Source organism: Staurois parvus, unplaced genomic scaffold (assembly GCF_062004578.1).
Source record: "Staurois parvus isolate SC_StPar_1 unplaced genomic scaffold, SC_StPar_1.0 ptg003163l, whole genome shotgun sequence".
Classification (NCBI taxonomy): Eukaryota; Metazoa; Chordata; class Amphibia; order Anura; family Ranidae; genus Staurois; species Staurois parvus.
The window spans coordinates 70,001-90,675 of NW_028320959.1; the positions used below are offsets into that span (position 1 = coordinate 70,001).

The 20,675-nt window shown below is 50.8% G+C and overlaps 1 protein-coding gene across 1 annotated transcript in view; it reads right to left on the reverse strand.

The window, feature by feature from the left end:
- Nucleotides 1–19,855, reverse strand: part of LOC149428525 (KICSTOR complex protein SZT2-like) — a gene marked incomplete at its 3' end in the record, with an annotated part of 69,874 nt that extends 50,019 nt beyond the window's left edge. Inside the window, exons 1-4 of the mRNA XM_089667302.1 lie at nt 19,798–19,855; nt 8,627–8,739; nt 3,929–4,199; nt 302–443 (exon numbers count right to left, since the gene is read on the reverse strand). Of these exons, the coding sequence (XP_089523428.1) occupies nt 302–443; nt 3,929–4,197 (411 nt within the window). The remainder of the gene's footprint in view (nt 1–301; nt 444–3,928; nt 4,200–8,626; nt 8,740–19,797) is intronic.
- Nucleotides 19,856–20,675: the final 820 nt, after the last annotated feature.

Below are 20,675 nucleotides of genomic sequence, written 5' to 3' on the forward strand. Positions count from 1 at the left end.
GACGGTCCGGAGACACCTCACCTGAATGACCCGACAAAGGTCCGGAGACACCTCACCTGAATGACCCGACGAAGGTCCGGAGACACCTCACCTGAATGACCCGACGAAGGTCCAGATACACCTCACCTGAATGACCCGACGAAGGTCCGGAGACACCTCACCTGAATGACCCGACGAAGGTCCGGAGACACCTCACCTGAATGACCCGACGAAGGTCCAGATACACCTCACCTGAATGACCCGACGAAGGTCCGGAGACACCTCCCCTGAATGACCCGACGAAGGTCCGGAGACACCTCACCTGAATGACCCGATGAAGGTCCGGAGACACCTCACATGGATGTCCAGATTCCAGGACAGACAGCTGCAACTCCGGATGGACGCTGGGTTCTGGGGTGGAGACCACTTGGAGGTCCTGTTCAATGTACTCCTCTGTATCCACACTAACAGAAGAAGAGACCAAGAGGGAAGATCATTCAGTTAAAATGCATTTAAGCTGTTCCAACAACTAATTTGTTTCTGGACAACTGCCTCAGTCAAGCATATGAAATTTGTTTTCCATTCGCAAGCGACAAGCCACAAATCTACTGTGAATGACCAATGCTTTTCCAATTCATCTTTAGGATGAATTGGAACAGCAATATTGAACCAGATCATGTCCAATGTCAATACCTAAACTCACAAATAGGCACCAATCACCGCACACTCCAAATACTTGAGGAAAGTTTTCCCAGAAGAGTGGAGGATGCTTTTGGATTTCAATGTCCACTATGCCACAAAGGGAGGTCACCTCCATACCAGAACAAATGGCTTTGGATTTCCATGTCCACCAAGCCACAAAGGGAGGTCGCCTCCATGCCAGAACAGATGGCTTTGGATTTCCATGTCCACCAAGCCACAAAGGGAGGTCGCCTCCATGCCAGAACAGATGGCTTTGGATTTCCATGTCCACCAAGCCACAAAGGGAGGCCACCTCCATGCAAGGGCAGATGGCTTTGGATTTCCATGTCCACCAAGCCACAAAGGGAGGCCACCTCCATACCAGTGCAGATGGCTTTGGATTCCAATGTCCACCAAGCCACAAAGGGAGGCCACCTCCATGCGAGGGCAGATGGCTTTGGATTCCCATGTCCACCAAGCTATGTGGGTGTTGAGAAACTTTAGGCCATATAATGTACTGACTATTCACTTCCTAGCCACTCCATCTTGCCGCAATCACCGCACACTCCAAATACTTGTGGAAAGTTTTCCCAGAAGAGTGGAGGATGCTTTTGGATTCCAATGTTCACTATGCCACCTCCATACCAGTGCAGATGGCCTTGGATTCCCATGTCCACCAAGCCACAAAGGGAGGTCGCCTCCATACCAGTACAGATGGCTTTGGATTTCCATGTTGACCAAGCCACAAAGGGAGGCCACCTCCATACCAGTGCAGATGGCTTTGGATTCCAATGTCCACCAAGCCACAAAGGGAGGCCACCTCCATGCGAGGGCAGATGGCTTTGGATTCCCATGTCCACCAAGCTATGTGGGTGTTGAGAAACTTTAGGCCATATAATGTACTGACTATTCACTTCCTAGCCACTCCATCTTGCCGCCAGGAGCAAAGAGAAGTCTGAAGTCTTCTGCTCTCATGTGACACTGCTGGGTGCCTGAGCAGTCAATCACTGAGTGGAAGGAATAGGCACTAGAAAGGGTAGCATGTCACATCCCCTCTACTTACTTATACCCACAAGTATTGGGTAAATCTCTGCACTCCAAGTAGTCAGAGACAGGGAAGCAAAATCAAGGAAAGTATGTGAAGCTGGGAACAAAGCATAGGTTCGCTTAAAGTGGAATTTCAGGCCAAACCGAACTAATCCCCCCCCCCCCCCCCCCCCCCCCGAACACCTTAGATGACTAACCTGTGTAAAAAATATGTAAATATATATATTTTTTTCATTCTGCTCAGGTCCCATCAAGTGATCCGGCTCCCCTCTGTCAGTCAGCAGTGGCTGCAGGGGAGAGGAGGGAGTGCCGACAATGGAAGGACCATAGGAATCTATGCGTGACGTTACCACTCCCAAGCATTCCAGCTTCTATTGGGCGTGCTTTCGGGTGACTTGTGTCACAATTGTGCATGCGATCTTATTTATTTTTTTTAATTTACTATTTTTTTTTCTCATGAAAGTGGAGTTATCCTTGTACGATATAAAAAGGTGCACGTATTGAAAAAACATGCTGCATGTTTTTGAGGGGGTAAGGGCCGTAACATGGCGCCGGCATTCTGCATGTATTGCGAGCTCCTGGCACCCGCTGCTGGAGGAACTGAAGAGAGGGAACGCCGCCTAGACCTCAGCCCACATGGACTAAACTCAAAGATCCCGTGAAGCGGACACGTACCCTGGGAACCATGTGTGGTCCCCGCTGGGCCCAAGACGTTGATGGCGACAGCTACAGACCCGGGCTGGAGGAGCGAGGCGCCGGGGAGCCGGTGCTGCAGCCCATACAAAGCACGAGCCGAGCCAGGGCTGGATCGGCGGGCTAGAAGCAGTGTTGACACGTTGGGGACTTGAGGATCGCGGTGAGGAGGAGTTTGATGGCAAATGAAGAGCGCTAAGGAGCCCAGGTATCGTTAGTCAGCAGTGGCTGCAGGGGAGAGGAGGAAGAGCAGACAATGGAAGGACCATAGAAATCAAGGCGTGATGTCACCACTCCCAAGTATTCCAGCTTCTATTGGGCGAGCCTTCCTCTTCCCTGGAGCCGCCACTGATCACGTGAGGGCCAGCATGAAAACAGTGTTAGTCTGTGTAGTGGAGTTTGTCACCACAAATCCTCTTTGACTAACCCAAAGATGCTATGATAGCTTTATTGGCTAAGTTCACAAATGGAACATGTTCCACCCGTATTTAGGGTGGAATGTTTAACATGTACCAGCTCCTGTATCCTCTGCCCTCCCTTCCATGTAACAGCAGGCCAGAGATCTTCTCCCGCACCCGTTGTCACTTATTTAAAAACAGCGCAGCAGTCCAGAGCTCCGCCCACATGCCAACGTCATTCATTCAGGGTTCTGTTAATGAATGGACTACAAGTACCGTCTGCTGCCACGGCCAATGGCTTTTAGTTCTCAATGAACTGCAAGGGCACCGGTAAGTGCAAACGTAGTCCAATGATTCTTCCTGCCATTCAGTAACTGGCTGCCAGTGCAGAATGCAGGCATTGCACCTGCGAAATGTTAATTGCGAGTGCAATGCCTTACAGATTGTAGTGTAAAAAAAATAATAAATGCACATTTTCTTTTTACCTGCAAAAAGATGTGCATTTATTTATTTATTTGTAAAGGGTGAACTTATCCTTTAGCCCTGGTTTACCCTGATGCGGTGCGGAAATAGCAAATTCGTATCAGAATCGCACCCCGTTCATGCGAACCGCTGCGGGTGTGTATGTTAACAACACTCCGAAAGCGGTCCGCAAAATGCGGTGCGATGTGCAGAATCGGATCGCGTAGGTGTGAATACCCATGCGATTTGATTCTAGTGCGGACCCAAAAAAGGGTCCTGCACCTTTTTGGTGCGGGTGCGGTGCGATTAGAGCCATACAAAATGTACGGCTCCGATCGCACCGCACACAAATCACATGTGATCTGCAGGGAATGTGGTGCGGTTCCTGTGCGCATCACAAGTGATATACCGCACCGCATGTATGTGAACCCGGGCTGAATCTCCATGAGTAGATGGGCTTGTCACTTCTCTCCTGTATTACAGTCATTGCAGATATAAAGCAAACATTAAAACCTGGATTAAAAAACATTTATGAAAAGCAAAAAAAAAAAAGCTACAGTGTCTGATTCAGTTGAAAGGCAACTTCCCACATTACCCAGAATCAGTACCATGAAGCAGTGGATGTGTACTGAAAACTGGAGGAACCTGTAATGGTTCCTAGTCAATACCTGGACTCTGAGAGCAGGACAGACCCATCCTTAGCCACCACCTCATCTTCTTGCTCCAGGCTGCCGATGCGGAAGCTGGCCTTTTGCACCCGTCCGCTTGGAGAGGCTCCGGGAGATCCCTGTGTCTCTCGGAAGCATCGGAGATGGCCACACAGCGTCATCAGGAAGTTGGTGATATCGATCTCCTGCAGCTGCTCTTCACAATAATCCACCGCCGTCAGGAGGTCCTGGTGTGACACCCAGAGTGACTGCTGAAGAGCTTTGAACATGGCTGGAAAAATAAGGCAGATTAGTATCATGGGAATGGCTTTAATAAACTTGGGAGTCCAGCAGGAGAGAACTCAGGCTGGACTGACAACACTTCTTGTGATCCCTGTAGAGGAGAGGCTGTGTTGTCACTCAAACAGGAAGTTAGCAGCACACTGGATTAAAGTATGATCAACACACTGTAATGGGAGTCACTTTGGATGGGGGGCCCATGGAACACAGCTCACTTTGGAGAGGTGGGGAGACCCCTGTTTCAGCTCCCCATATCCCTATTGTGTGTAAGTCACCCTGTGCCTGTTAGGGGTAAAGGGTGATCTGTCCTAATATTGGGGTGGGGGGTTTGTGGATTAATGCCATGTGGTTGCATCCCATTGTTCTATTGTGTGTCTTGCTTGGAAGCAAACTATTATGAGATGTATGTGTTTATGTGTATTCGCTTCATGGGGGGGGGTCTCTAGCAACCTTCCCTCCTGATGGGACCGTCTGTTGGTGTCTCTTTACTAAATGTAGATTGCCCCGCCCTGTGTCATTATGCGGGGGGGGGGGGGGGGTTGTTCCCTTGAATGTATATATCTCGTATCTGTTAAAATAAACTAGGCTATTTCCTGGTTTACTTCAAGACTGGTGTCCTCTAGTCGTCTTGTTTGGTGGGCTGTGGTGTCTGTGGTCGGTGTTCGGACGGGGAAGCGGTAGTCTAATGGAAATACCCAAGCGCAGTCTGGGGTCGGTTCCGTTACACACATTTTTATGTACTTGCAGCATAGTTAAAGAGTAACTCCACTTTTGAGAAAAAAAAAATATTCCCCTCTGGGTGATCAATATACAGTGGGGCAAAAAAGTATTTAGTCACCACCAATTGTACAAGTTCTCCCACTTACAAAGATGAGAGAGGCCTGTAATTGGCATCATAGGGAGACCTCAACTATGAGAGACAAAATGAGAAAACAAATCCAGACAATCCCATTGGCTGATCTGGAAAGAATTTATTTGCAAATTATGGTGGAAAATAAGTATTTGGTGAATATGAAAAGTTCATGTCAATACTTTGTTATATATCCTTTGTTGGCAATGACAGAGGTCAGACGTTTCCTGGAAGTCTTCACAAGGTTGGCACACACTGTTGCTGGTATGTTGGCCCATCCTCCATGCAGATCTCCTCTAGAGCAGTGATGTTTTGGGGCTGTCGCTGGGCAACACGGACTTTCAACTCCCTCCAAAGGTTTTCTATGGGGTTGAGATCTGGAGACTGGCTAGGCCATTCCAGGACCTTGAAATGCTTCTTACGAAGCCACTCCTTCGTTGCCCGGGCAGTATGTTTGGGATCATTGTCATGTTGGAAGACCCAGCTGATGGAAGGAGGTTTGCACTCAAAATCTCACGATACATGGCCCCATTCATTCTGTCCTGTACATGGATCAGTCGTCCTGGTCCCTTTGCGGAGAAACAGCCCCAAAGCATGATGCTGCCACCGCCATGCTTCACAGTAGGTATGGTGTTCTTTGGATGCAACTCAGCATTCTCTCTCCTCCAAACACGACGCGTTGTGTTTCTACCAAACAGTTCTATTTTGGTTTCATCTGACCATATGACATTCTCCCAATCCGCTTCTGGATCATCCAAATGCTCTCTAGCAAACTTCAGACGGGCCCGGCCATGTACTGGCTTAAGCAGGGGGACACGTCTGGCACTGCAGGATCTGAGTCCCTGGCGGCGTAGTGTGTTACTGATGGTAGCCTTTGTTACGTTGGTCCCAGCTCTCTGCAGGTCATTCACTAGGTCCCCCCGTGTGGTCCTGGGATTTTTGCTCATCGTTCTTGTGATCATTTTGACCCCAGGGGGTGAGATCTTGCGTGGAGCCCCAGATGGAGGGAGATTATCAGTGGTCTTGTATGTCTTCCATTTTCTAATTATTGCTCCCACAGTTGACTTGTTCACACCAAGCTGCTTGCCTATTGCAGATTCAGTCTCCCCAGCCTGGTGCAGGTCTACAATTGTGTTTCTGGTGTCCTTCGACAGCTCTTTGGTCTTCACCACAGTGGAGTTTGGAGTGGACTGTTTGAACTTGTTATCAGTATAAAAGACACCTGTCCTCAACCTCAAACAGGTGCCATTGATACAGGTAATGAGTGCAGGACAGAGGAGCCTCTTAAAGAAGAAGGTACAGGTCTGTGAGAGCCAGAAATCTTGCTTGTTTGTAGGTGACCAAATACTTATTTTCCACCATAATTTGCAAATAAATTCTTTCCAGATCAGCCAATGTGATTGTCTGGATTTGTTTTCTCATCTTGTCTCTCATAATTGAGGTCTACCTATGATGCCAATTACAGGCCTCTCTCATCTTTGTAAGTGAGAGAACTTGCCCAATTGGTGGTGACTAAATACTTTTTTGCCCCACTGTACATTGCAATGATGTTCACAAACTTTGTTGCAGATTCTTGCTAATTGTTTTTTTGAAGAAATAGCTGTTTGTCTGTGTCCATGTAAAGAATGAATCTGTACGGGAATAACTTCATAATTCTCAATCAGCTGCTACACCTGCAGGGTTCTAATGACAAAAGTGGCAGGGTCTGCACCCCTTTAGACGTGATTTCCTTTTGGAAGTACCTCACCAAAAATGCCATTTTTGTTGCAGGGGATGCCAAACATCTGACTTGTATCTTAGTACAGTGAGTCAATCACACCAGCAGGAAATGACATTTGTGCGGGGTGTTCTGTATACATCTGTGCACAAAACGCCTCCAGGTAGCCATATTGCATTTTACAGAAAATTACATAGCTGCAGATTGAAAAGGAAAGGAAAGGTAATTATAATAACAGTCAATTACAATATGACTTGTGTCACAATTGCATATGTTATATTATTTTTTTCTCATGAAAGTGGAGTTATCCTTATAAGCTATAAAAAAAGTTATTGGGGAGAGGAGGGAGCGCCGACAATGGAAGGACCATAGGAATCTATACGTGACGTCACCACACCCAAGCATTCCAGCTTCTATTGGGCGTGCTTTCGGGTGACTTGTGTCACAATTGTGTATGCTATATTATTTTTTTGATTTACTATTTTTTTCTCATGAAAGTGGAGTTACCCTTTTAAGCTATAAAAAAAAGTGCATGTATTGAAAAAATGTGCTGCACATTTTTGAGGGGGGGGGGGAAAGTGCCCGAACACGGCGCTGTGAGGCCGCATGTATTGCGAGCTCCGGGCGCCCGCCGCTGGAGGAACCGAAGGGACAGAGAGCTGCCTAGAACTCAGTCCACATGGACTAAACTTAAAGATCCCGTGAAGCGGGCAGGTACCCTGGGAGCCCTGTGGGGTCCACATTGGGCCCAAGATGCAGGTGGCGACGGCTGCAGACCTGAGCTGGAGGAGCGAGGCGCCGGAGCCCAGACGCAGCAGGAGCCGAGCCCAGGGTGTATTGGCGGGCTACATAGTTACATAGTTGAGAATAGAATAGCAATAAAAGTGAGCGCTCTTCTGGATAAGCAGCTGGACACTCAAGGAAACCAGATAAAGCCTTGTGAATACATATAAAAATATGTGCAGCGCTGCACATATTTTTATAGTTACATAGTTAGTCTGGCTGAAAAATGACAAAAGTCCATCCAGTTCAACCATTAAAAACAAAAAACAAAAACACACTCACAGTTGATCCAGAGGAAGGCAAAAAAAAAAACCCCAGCAAAGCACGATCCAATTTGCTCCTGCAGGGGAAAAAATTCCTTCCTGATCCCCCGAGAGGCAATCGGATATTCCCTGGATAAACTTTCCCTATAAATGTTACATCCAGTTATATTCTGTGTATCCAAGAAAGAATCCAGGACTTTCCTACAGCAATCCACTGAGCTGGCCACAACCAACTCTGGAGGGAGTCTATTCCACATTCTCACAGCTCTCACTGTGAAGAAACCTTTCCGTGTTTGGAGATGACATTTCTTTTCCTCCAGACATAAAGGGCTAGCAGCAGTGTTGGCACATGGGGAACTTAAAGATCCTGGGTACCGGTGAGCAGGAGGTGGCGGCAAATGAAGAGCGCTTGAGCGCCCAGGTGACTATTGGCTGACTAGCTGTATTGAAGCTCCTGGACGCCCGGGTGAGTTGGGAGAGCGGGGGGTTCGGAGGATAAGGAGGTGGTTCAGCACAGAAGGAGAGTCTCCCCCCTATAGTATAGAGAATACCCCCCACACACCCAGGGCAGCTTCCTTGGGAGACTGAGGACCCTGAAACTCAAGTACCCCCGTCCATATCCCTTTTCCTAATTTGCATTTCCTCCCTTTGTATTTTTGTAAATTGTAGGAGTATATGAAGAAGGAAAAAAAAAAAAAAAAAAAAAAGGTGCTGCATGTTTTTTTTGTCCTGACATACATCAGGCCAATCCTGGAAATCAAAATTAGAAGCTTCTCTTAGATCCCCCAGCAGGGAGGTAGTCCCACCTTTCACATAGCACTGGTGGTAGTGCTCTTGCAGCAGGTTGCAGTGGTTGACAAGTTCCTTTTGTCGGTGGTGTATGAACGGACTGGCCGTCGGTCGTTCTTGCGACAGAGACCTGCGAGGATGCAGAAGATGAATTTCTGAGCAGATCGTCATTAGTAAATATATATATATATATATATCTATCACAGTAAATCCTACTGAATAAAACAGGTGTGGGGGGGTGGGGGCCTAAATTGTTTGGAACAAAGGGGGTCGATTTACTAAAGGCAAAACAAACTATGCACTTTGCAAAGCGCAGTTGCGTTCTGAAAGTGCGGGTTGCTCCAGATTTAGTAAATGAAGCAAAGCTTCCCTTTGCCAAGAACACCCAATCACGTGCAAGGAAAATAAAAGATAAACATTTTTGCTTGCACATGATTGGATGATGGAAGTCAGAAGAGCTTCTGCTCATATACTAAGCTCTGGAGCAACTGCACTTTGCAAAGTGCACAGTCTAATTCAGGGGCGGACTGACCATTTGGAAACTCAGGCACTGCCCGAGGTCAGTAGGGGGCCCCATGAGATGCCCCTGGTACCTTTTTCATAGGCTTTTTTGAGTTTGGGCAAGGACACAGGGGCCCCATGATCCCCTATTGCCCGGGGGCCCCATGAGTTGTCAGTCCGCCCCTCGTCTAATTACTTTTAGTAAATCAACCCCAAAGACCTGCACATAGACATGAGATGACAGAATGAGTGTCATTACCAGACACAGCTGCTGCTTCTTTATCCACGGCCAAACAGGGTTCTATGGGGCAGCACAGTGGCTAAGTGCTTAGCACTGCCACCTGCAAGTACTAGAGTCCTTGGTTCAAATCTCAACCACAACACCACCTGCCTGGAGTTTGCATGTGCTCCCTGTGCCTGCGTGGGTTTCCTCCGGTTTCATCCCACACTCCAAAGACATGCTGGTAGGTTACTTAGCTCCAGTCTATATTGGCCCTAGCATGTGTATGTATGAATGTAAGTTAGGGACCTTAGATTGTACACCCCTTGTGGGTTAGGGACTGATGTGAATGTACAATATATATGTAAAGCGCTGCGTAAATTGATGGCGCAATATAAGTACCTGAAATAAAAAAATAATAAATCTATTTCCTGGAATCAATCTGCAATTAGCTCAGGCATAGGCTGAGCTGAGAACCCTCCATCCCCTCCTGAAGACTGCTAGGATGTATGACCTTGTTTGTCTAGGCATGGAAATCAGGAAGTATCTGAAGAAATGTAGAAAAAAAAAAAAAAGGGAGAGTGCATGTGATCAGCACATGGCCAAACAGCACTGTCCAGAAAGAGGTCAGGGGTTCTGCATCCTGCTAGAGCAGAAAGAAAACTCCTCCTCCAAGCTTTAACCAGTGCTCTCCTGAACACTGATAGGTTAGCTTTAGTGAATGCAGGGTCCGGGGAGAGCGGATATAGGGAATGCGGGGTCCAAGGAGAGCGGATATAGTGAATGCGGGGTCCGGGGAGAGCGGATATAGGGAATGCGGGGTCCGGGGAGAGCGGATATAGGGAATGCGGGGTCCGGGGAGAGCGGATATAGGGAATGCGGGGTCCGGGGAGCGCGGATATAGGGAATGCGGGGTCCGGGGAGCGCGGATATAGGGAGTGCGGGGTCCGGGGAGCGCGGATATAGGGAGTGCGGGGTCCGGGGAGCGCGGATATAGCGAGTGCGGGGTCCGGGGAGCGCGGGTATAGCGAGTGCGGGGTCCGGGGAGCGCGGGTATAGCGAATGCGGGGTCCGGGGAGGCGGGGATAGGCGAATGCGGGTCCAGGGGAGAGCGGATATGGCGAATGCGGGGTCCGGGGAGAGCGGATATAGCGAATGCGGGGTCCGGGGAGAGCGGATATAGCGAATGCGGGGTCCGGGGAGAGCGGATATAGCGAATGCGGGGTCCGGGGAGAGCGGATATAGCGAATGCGGGGTCCGGGGAGAGCGGATATAGCGAATGCGGGGTCCGGGGAGAGCGGATATAGCGAATGCGGGGTCCGGGGAGAGCGGATATAGCGAATGCGGGGTCCGGGGAGAGCGGATATAGCGAATGCGGGGTCCGGGGAGAGCGGATATAGCGAATGCGGGGTCCGGGGAGAGCGGATATAGCGAATGCGGGGTCCGGGGAGAGCGGATATAGCGAATGCGGGGTCCGGGGAGAGCGGATATAGCGAATGCGGGGTCCGGGGAGAGCGGATATAGCGAATGCGGGGTCCGGGGAGAGCGGATATAGCGAATGCGGGGTCCGGGGAGAGCGGATATAGCGAATGCGGGGTCCGGGGAGAGCGGATATAGCGAATGCGGGGTCCGGGGAGAGCGGATATAGCGAATGCGGGGTCCGGGGAGAGCGGATATAGCGAATGCGGGGTCCGGGGAGAGCGGATATAGCGAATGCGGGGTCCGGGGAGAGCGGATATAGCGAATGCGGGGTCCGGGGAGAGCGGATATAGCGAATGCGGGGTCCGGGGAGAGCGGATATAGCGAATGCGGGGTCCGGGGAGAGCGGATATAGCGAATGCGGGGTCCGGGGAGAGCGGATATAGCGAATGCGGGGTCCGGGGAGAGCGGATATAGCGAATGCGGGGTCCGGGGAGAGCGGATATAGCGAATGCGGGGTCCGGGGAGAGCGGATATAGCGAATGCGGGGTCCGGGGAGAGCGGATATAGCGAATGCGGGGTCCGGGGAGAGCGGATATAGCGAATGCGGGGTCCGGGGAGAGCGGATATAGCGAATGCGGGGTCCGGGGAGAGCGGATATAGCGAATGCGGGGTCCGGGGAGAGCGGATATAGCGAATGCGGGGTCCGGGGAGAGCGGATATAGCGAATGCGGGGTCCGGGGAGAGCGGATATAGCGAATGCGGGGTCCGGGGAGAGCGGATATAGCGAATGCGGGGTCCGGGGAGAGCGGATATAGCGAATGCGGGGTCCGGGGAGAGCGGATATAGCGAATGCGGGGTCCGGGGAGAGCGGATATAGCGAATGCGGGGTCCGGGGAGAGCGGATATAGCGAATGCGGGGTCCGGGGAGAGCGGATATAGCGAATGCGGGGTCCGGGGAGAGCGGATATAGCGAATGCGGGGTCCGGGGAGAGCGGATATAGCGAATGCGGGGTCCGGGGAGAGCGGATATAGCGAATGCGGGGTCCGGGGAGAGCGGATATAGCGAATGCGGGGTCCGGGGAGAGCGGATATAGCGAATGCGGGGTCCGGGGAGAGCGGATATAGCGAATGCGGGGTCCGGGGAGAGCGGATATAGCGAATGCGGGGTCCGGGGAGAGCGGATATAGCGAATGCGGGGTCCGGGGAGAGCGGATATAGCGAATGCGGGGTCCGGGGAGAGCGGATATAGCGAATGCGGGGTCCGGGGAGAGCGGATATAGCGAATGCGGGGTCCGGGGAGAGCGGATATAGCGAATGCGGGGTCCGGGGAGAGCGGATATAGCGAATGCGGGGTCCGGGGAGAGCGGATATAGCGAATGCGGGGTCCGGGGAGAGCGGATATAGCGAATGCGGGGTCCGGGGAGAGCGGATATAGCGAATGCGGGGTCCGGGGAGAGCGGATATAGCGAATGCGGGGTCCGGGGAGAGCGGATATAGCGAATGCGGGGTCCGGGGAGAGCGGATATAGCGAATGCGGGGTCCGGGGAGAGCGGATATAGCGAATGCGGGGTCCGGGGAGAGCGGATATAGCGAATGCGGGGTCCGGGGAGAGCGGATATAGCGAATGCGGGGTCCGGGGAGAGCGGATATAGCGAATGCGGGGTCCGGGGAGAGCGGATATAGCGAATGCGGGGTCCGGGGAGAGCGGATATAGCGAATGCGGGGTCCGGGGAGAGCGGATATAGCGAATGCGGGGTCCGGGGAGAGCGGATATAGCGAATGCGGGGTCCGGGGAGAGCGGATATAGCGAATGCGGGGTCCGGGGAGAGCGGATATAGCGAATGCGGGGTCCGGGGAGAGCGGATATAGCGAATGCGGGGTCCGGGGAGAGCGGATATAGCGAATGCGGGGTCCGGGGAGAGCGGATATAGCGAATGCGGGGTCCGGGGAGAGCGGATATAGCGAATGCGGGGTCCGGGGAGAGCGGATATAGCGAATGCGGGGTCCGGGGAGAGCGGATATAGCGAATGCGGGGTCCGGGGAGAGCGGATATAGCGAATGCGGGGTCCGGGGAGAGCGGATATAGCGAATGCGGGGTCCGGGGAGAGCGGATATAGCGAATGCGGGGTCCGGGGAGAGCGGATATAGCGAATGCGGGGTCCGGGGAGAGCGGATATAGCGAATGCGGGGTCCGGGGAGAGCGGATATAGCGAATGCGGGGTCCGGGGAGAGCGGATATAGCGAATGCGGGGTCCGGGGAGAGCGGATATAGCGAATGCGGGGTCCGGGGAGAGCGGATATAGCGAATGCGGGGTCCGGGGAGAGCGGATATAGCGAATGCGGGGTCCGGGGAGAGCGGATATAGCGAATGCGGGGTCCGGGGAGAGCGGATATAGCGAATGCGGGGTCCGGGGAGAGCGGATATAGCGAATGCGGGGTCCGGGGAGAGCGGATATAGCGAATGCGGGGTCCGGGGAGAGCGGATATAGCGAATGCGGGGTCCGGGGAGAGCGGATATAGCGAATGCGGGGTCCGGGGAGAGCGGATATAGCGAATGCGGGGTCCGGGGAGAGCGGATATAGCGAATGCGGGGTCCGGGGAGAGCGGATATAGCGAATGCGGGGTCCGGGGAGAGCGGATATAGCGAATGCGGGGTCCGGGGAGAGCGGATATAGCGAATGCGGGGTCCGGGGAGAGCGGATATAGCGAATGCGGGGTCCGGGGAGAGCGGATATAGCGAATGCGGGGTCCGGGGAGAGCGGATATAGCGAATGCGGGGTCCGGGGAGAGCGGATATAGCGAATGCGGGGTCCGGGGAGAGCGGATATAGCGAATGCGGGGTCCGGGGAGAGCGGATATAGCGAATGCGGGGTCCGGGGAGAGCGGATATAGCGAATGCGGGGTCCGGGGAGAGCGGATATAGCGAATGCGGGGTCCGGGGAGAGCGGATATAGCGAATGCGGGGTCCGGGGAGAGCGGATATAGCGAATGCGGGGTCCGGGGAGAGCGGATATAGCGAATGCGGGGTCCGGGGAGAGCGGATATAGCGAATGCGGGGTCCGGGGAGAGCGGATATAGCGAATGCGGGGTCCGGGGAGAGCGGATATAGCGAATGCGGGGTCCGGGGAGAGCGGATATAGCGAATGCGGGGTCCGGGGAGAGCGGATATAGCGAATGCGGGGTCCGGGGAGAGCGGATATAGCGAATGCGGGGTCCGGGGAGAGCGGATATAGCGAATGCGGGGTCCGGGGAGAGCGGATATAGCGAATGCGGGGTCCGGGGAGAGCGGATATAGCGAATGCGGGGTCCGGGGAGAGCGGATATAGCGAATGCGGGGTCCGGGGAGAGCGGATATAGCGAATGCGGGGTCCGGGGAGACCGGATATAGCGAATGCGGGGTCAGGGGAGAGCGGATATAGCGAATGCGGGGTCCGGGGAGCGCGGATATAGGGAATGCGGGGTCCGGGGAGCGCGGATATAGTGAGTGCGGGGTCCGGGGAGAGCGGATATAGTGAATGCGGGGTCCGGGGAGCGCGGATATAGTGAGTGCGGGGTCCGGGGAGAGCGGATATAGTGAATGCGGGGTCCGGGGAGAGCGGATATAGTGAATGCAGGGTCCGGGGAGAGCGGATATAGTGAATGCAGGGTCCGGGGAGAGCGGATATAGTGAATGTGGGGTCCGGGGAGAGCGGATATAGTGAATGCGGGGTCCGGGGTTTAGTAACACTAAGTATTAACAGATACTCTAATCAGTCAACCCCTATAACTAAATCTCCAAATCTTAACCCTCCAATCTCTGGTCCTAACATTAACCTGACCCCGGCCTCAAGCCTAGGTCCTAGGACTGTCTGATCACAACAAATAATATGCCTGCTTGGTAGAAACAATGCTATGTCATCATCATTCAGAGATCTCATGTCCATGGCTCGCTGTTGATGACATATCAGGATGCCTAGGTACTTGGTCATGTGATCTCTGCTGCAGGGAATAATCAGCGTTCAGATTGGCTGATCCTCTCCAACATATCATGTGTCCAAGTGCCTAGATCCCAGCACTATAGGGAGTCTGGGGTTGCATTTTCTCCAGGAAAGGAAAACATTTTGGCCTGGTGCCCCTTAGTCTGGAAAAACACAACATATAGTTACGGTAAATAAAAACTCCAGGCAAACAGCTGAATATACAGCAGAAATCCATGTAATTGTAATAAATTGAGTTATCTGCCAAAAGAGACCCAAATACTGCACAGCCAATTAGAGATTTAGGCTCCATGTACACGAGACGTTTGGAAAACATTTCTGAACAATGGAAACTGACTGCTGGAAAACGTAGGTTAAAATAGGTCTGTTTATCTGCGTTTGCATACCGCGTTTACGTTTAGACTCATCCACCTTACTAACCGTTCTGTATCTGACACCCCTCTCTGCCAATCCCTCCATTCAGTGTCCTCCATCCCTCTCTGCCAATCCCTCCACTGACCTCCATTCAGTGTCCTCCACCCCTCTCTACCAATCCCTCCACTGGCCTCCACTCAGTGTCCTCCACCCCTCTCTGCCAATCCCTCCACTGGCCTCCATTCAGTGTCCTCCACCCCTCTCTGCCAATCCCTCCACTGACCTCCACTGAGTGTCCTCCTCCCCTCTCTGCCAATCTCTCCAATGGCTTCCATTCGGTGTCCTCCATCCCTCTCCACCAATCCCTCCACTGACCTCCACTCAGTGTCCTCCACCCCTCTCTGCCAATCCCTCCACTGGCTTCCCGTTGCCCAATGGATAAAATTGAAAACATTAACAATCACATATAAAGCCATATATAACTCCGCCCTAAATTACATCACCAATCATCTTGTCTCCAAATATCACACAAACTGTACTCTCCGCTCCTCACAAGACCTCCGGCTCTCTAGCTCCCTTGTCTCCTTCTCCCATGCTCGTCGCCAGGACTTCTCCAGAGCTTCCTCCATCCTCTGGAACTCTCTACCCAAATCAGACTATCGCCTACTCTGCTCACTTTTAGGCGATCTCTGAAAACCGATCTCTTCAGGGAAGCCTATCCTGCTCTCAGCTAATAATGGAATCTTCTACTCTTCCAACCAGTCCATCCCCCACAGTTACTACCTTTTGTACCACTAGCCCCTCCCTCCTAGATTGTAAGCTCCCAGGATCAGGGCCCTCCTAACCCTCTTGTATTGAACTGTATTGTTGCTGTATTGTCTCCCGTTATATTGTAAAGCGCTGAGCAAACTGTTGGCGCCATATTATTATTATTATACAGGATTTATATATTATTATTATTATTATACAGGATTTATGGCACCAACAGTTTGCTCAGCACTTTACAATATAACGGGAGACAATACAGCAACAATGCAGTTCAATACAAGAGGGATAGGAGGGCCCTGATCCTGGGAGCTTACAATCTAGGAGATATAATAATAATAATAATAATAATAATAAAACAGTTTTTTTAAAGTTACCCTCAGGAGACGTTCTTTGTGGGGTTCCTGCCCGGCTTTTTTCCTTTTTTTCATACTGCGCTATTGTTAGGTTGTTTACTGGTCCAGGTTTGACGTTGCTAGCCACCATTTGTTTACAGCTACTAGCTTTAGTCACTGTTGTTGCGGTTTATTTCTTTGGAACCGTATTTGGTTTTGTATTCACCCATACTGTCAAATCAAGCCCCTGCGTGGGCAGACCTAGTGCTTTTATTGTTATTCTTCTTCACTGAAAAAAAAACGATTGAACCAGAAAAACAATAAAAACTAGTGGGGGAAAAAAAAAAAAAAAAAAAAAAGGATGGTGGCCATTGCATGACAGCCCAGAGTGGCATCATTTCCGTGTTTAGGTTTTCAGATGAGGGGAGGGTAAAACTACAGCTCAACCGCCTGGTTTGACCACGCCTAGGCTGCCCGTGTGAACAAGACCTTACTGGGTAGCAAATATGTGTTTGTTGCAAGAGAGGTTAGCAAAGATGACACATCCTTCAGAACATTAAACATATATGTATTTCTACTGCATGGGCGGCTGTTTGCGTGGAATTTAACATGAGAACATTTCTTGCTCTAAACAGGTTGTAGAATAATGTACACTGGAGATTGTGACCTGGACATGTTGTACCCGTCACCTGAAACGTATGCTTTATCCATAACCACATACAGAAAGTAGTTTAGGTGATACCTTATCATGACTAACTTATGTTACTAAAGAAGTATGCTTTTGGAACCCCTTAAATGCCTTCCCCAGGCTTCATGGAATTCTCAAGGAAACCGAGGATGGGATCTAAGAGGACCCAAAAGCTTGCATCTCGAATAACTTGAGTTAGCAAAGAAAAGAGATGACTTAAAGCGGAGTTCCACCCATTTTTACTCATTTGCCTTATTAGATAGTCCCTGGGAAAAAAAGCACAAGTTGGATTTTTTTTTTTTGTTATACATACCTTTTTATCCTCTGCAAGCCTGCAGTTCCGGTCCCGACCGCCTAGGCCAGGGGTAGGCAACCTGCGGCTCTCCAGCTGTTGCAGGACTACAAGTTCCATCATGCCTCTGCAAGTCATAGCTGTAAGGCTACGTTCACACTAGCCTTGTGCGCAGACGGCAGAGAGGCGTTTGGGAAGTGTTTTTACCGCTTCCCAAACGCCTCTGCCAATTCTGCACATTACAGCACATGGTGCTGTTCTAACGGGAGCGTTTGCGTCGCATCAAAACGGACGCCTCTGGTCGAGTCAGGAGGCTTTGAAGCCTCCTATTCTCGTCTATGGTGCCGCTCCTCAAACGCCCGGCCGGCGTTTGCGGTGGCGACGCGGTTGCGGGGCATTTGCGGAGCGGTAACACCACTCAAACTGTATTATAGGCGTTTGTGGGGAGTTATTAACGCTCAGCAAACGCCTAGCAACCGCCACTAAACCGCGCATGCGGCGTTTGCGGAGCGTTTGCTGAGTGTTAAAAAACGCTCCGCAAACGCCGGACCAACGCTTGCCAAACGCTATAGGGGCGTTTTACCAACGCTTGCCAAACAGCCAAGTGTGAACGAGCCCTAACTGTCAATTTTGCAATGTCTCATGGGAAATGTAGTTCCACAACAGCTAGAGAGCCGCAGGTTGCCTACCCCTGGCCTAGGCGATTACGTAGATTGGCGATTTGCAAGGTCTCTTGGGATGTCGTTTCCTGTGTCCCAGGACTCCTTTGGTTTCCTGTGTTCGCGAGCCTTCCTTGCAGTGCTGTACAGGTTGCCTGAGGGGGGCGGGAACTTCATTCGTCCCCACCGTTGCTTTGGCAACCTGTACTGCACACGTCGCGCCGAGCATTGTGTGTACTGCGCATGCGCGAGAACGAGTGTTGCATGCTGGGATATCCAGCAGCACGAATTCAGGAAGTAAAGACCTGCGGGCTTCAGATGCCCACAGCCATCATGGTGACTGCCTGCTTCACAGATCCTGGTTAATATGAACGAATTGCAAAGTAATTACAATGATTTTAATATTGCATTATTCCAATTTTGAATGATATTTGTAATGTCATCGCGGATCTGGTTTTAAAAAATTTTTTTTTAGGGGGACTGGAACTCCGTTTTAAACTACAGACTCTACATTTGCAAAAAAATAACAAATACAGTAATACAGACACAAGCCATCAGCAGACATTAGGAACTTGAAAAAACCCTGGTGCAGTGTGTTCAGGTGCTGGAACCCAGACCAGCCAAATCTTAGAAGTGCTGGAATAAGGCAGGTATGTCTTGCTTGTCTGTAGGTGTCCCCAGTTGTAGGTATCCCGGAACAAAATTGAGTTGGACTAAGCACTGTTGAGCCATGTCCAGGAAACTTTGTATTTTCTGGACAAGCATCACACAATAAGTGTATATTAATTGGTTTGTGTGAAAGTTATAACGTCTACAAACTATGGTATATACACTGGAATTTACGCAGCTTTTAAGCAGCTCTGACTTCCGACTTCCCTCTCTCATATCTTGAAGCGCTAAATGCCAGGACAGTACGAACACCTCCACCAAATAACCCATTTTTGGAAATTAGACACACCAAGGTGTTTGCTGAGAGGCATGTTGAGTCCATGGAAGAATTTATTTTTTGCCACAAGTTTTTGGTAAATGATAAAAAAAAGTTTCTTTTTTTTTTTAAACACATTAACAAGATATTGTTCACACACGTCATGGGTATAAATGTCATTACACCCCAAAACACATTCCGCTACTTCTCCTGAGTATGGAGATACCATATATGTGAGACTTTTTGGAAGCCTAGCTGTTTTGGGGGGCCCAAAATCCAATGAGCACCTTCAAGCTAATAAAAGCAATAACTTGCACATTTGATTTCCCGACTATCTGTCACGGTTTGGAAGGTCCTAAAATGCCAGGAGAGTACGCACATACCCCAAATGACCCCTTTCTGGAAAGTAGACACTCCAAGCTTTTGATAAGAGGGAGCACGCTGAGTATTTTGCAGATTTCATTTTTTGTCTCAACACTTTGAAAAAAGAAAATAAAAAAGTACATTTTTGTTTCCTTTCCTCATTTTCCAAAAACTTGTGGCAACCTCCATGACTAAGCCCCATGGGCAGGGCAAAAAATGGGTGTAGACTGGGTGTAGACTGGATGGAGTTAGGCTGAGGCTGCTATCACCTATTACCGCAGGGCTTGCATGTGGCTGAGATTTCATGGAGTCAGGACGGACTAATAGCCTGACTTGCATCCTCAGTAGAATATTCAGAATGGGGGGACAAAGATGCTGGAGCAGAGACCCTGCACTTGGTTCCGGTTCACTGATGGTTTAAATGATGAAATCTGATTGGTTCCAGTGGATTCCAGCACAACTGAACACAAGCCATCTCATTAGTACATAGACCCATATATGTAGGTTATAAAAAAGTACAGGACAGCTCCAGCATCACACAAGTCACACACTCATTGTGTTCTGCACATGCAGCTTAAGCAGAGGTTACGCTGTTCCCACAAGGCCACGCAAATGCCGCACCCAGCTCCCAGTTTCCTCCCAATCCATCTCCTTCATATGCAAAGCAGCACTGAGTCTTCATACTACCTGGACTGCACCTCCTGGAAGATTTCCCACGACACTGACTCTTGTCTAAACTCGCTGGGGGAGAGAGGATAGCGTTAGCAGCTCCGGGATCTGTGCTCCGTGTACAGGACCAAGCAGCAAGCTCTTGAGGTTTAAACGGGGTCGTAGTATAGTGTCCACCCCCTAATAACCTCAAATGCTAGCCAGGTGCTCACTGGTGGGTGCCATGTCTCCTAAAGTACAATTTTGTTGTTATGTATATTATATATTTCCCACACTTTGCACATTTTCTTTGAGCATGTCTCATTTTATGATTTCAAATAATATATATATATATATATATATATATATATATATATATATATATATATATATTATATATAAATAAATGAGAGAGAGAGAGAGAGAGAGAGAGAGAGAGAGAGAGAGAGAGAGAGAGAGAGGAGGGGGGAGAGAATTAGAGGGAGGGAGGGAGGGAGGGGAGAGAATTAGAGGAGGGAGGGAGGGGAGAGAATTAGAGGGAGGGAGGGAGGGGAGGGAGGGAGGGAGGGAGGGGAGGGAGGGAGGGGAGAGAATTAGAGGGAGGGAGGGAGGGGAGAGAATTAGAGGGAGGGAGGGAGGGGAGAGAATTAGAGGGAGGGAGGGAGGGGAGAGAGAGGGAGGGAGGGCGGGAGGGCGGGAGGGCGGGGAGAGGGAGGGAGGGCGGGGAGAGGGAGGGAGGGCGGGGAGAGGGAGGGAGGGCAGGGAGAGGGAGGGCGGGAAGAGGGCGGGGAGAGGGATGGAGGGCGGTGAGAGGGAGGGAGGGAGGGCGGTGAGAGGGAGGGAGGGAGGGCGGGCGGGGAGAGGGAGGGAGGGCGGGCGGGGAGAGGGAGGGCGGGAAGAGGATAGGAGGCGGTGAG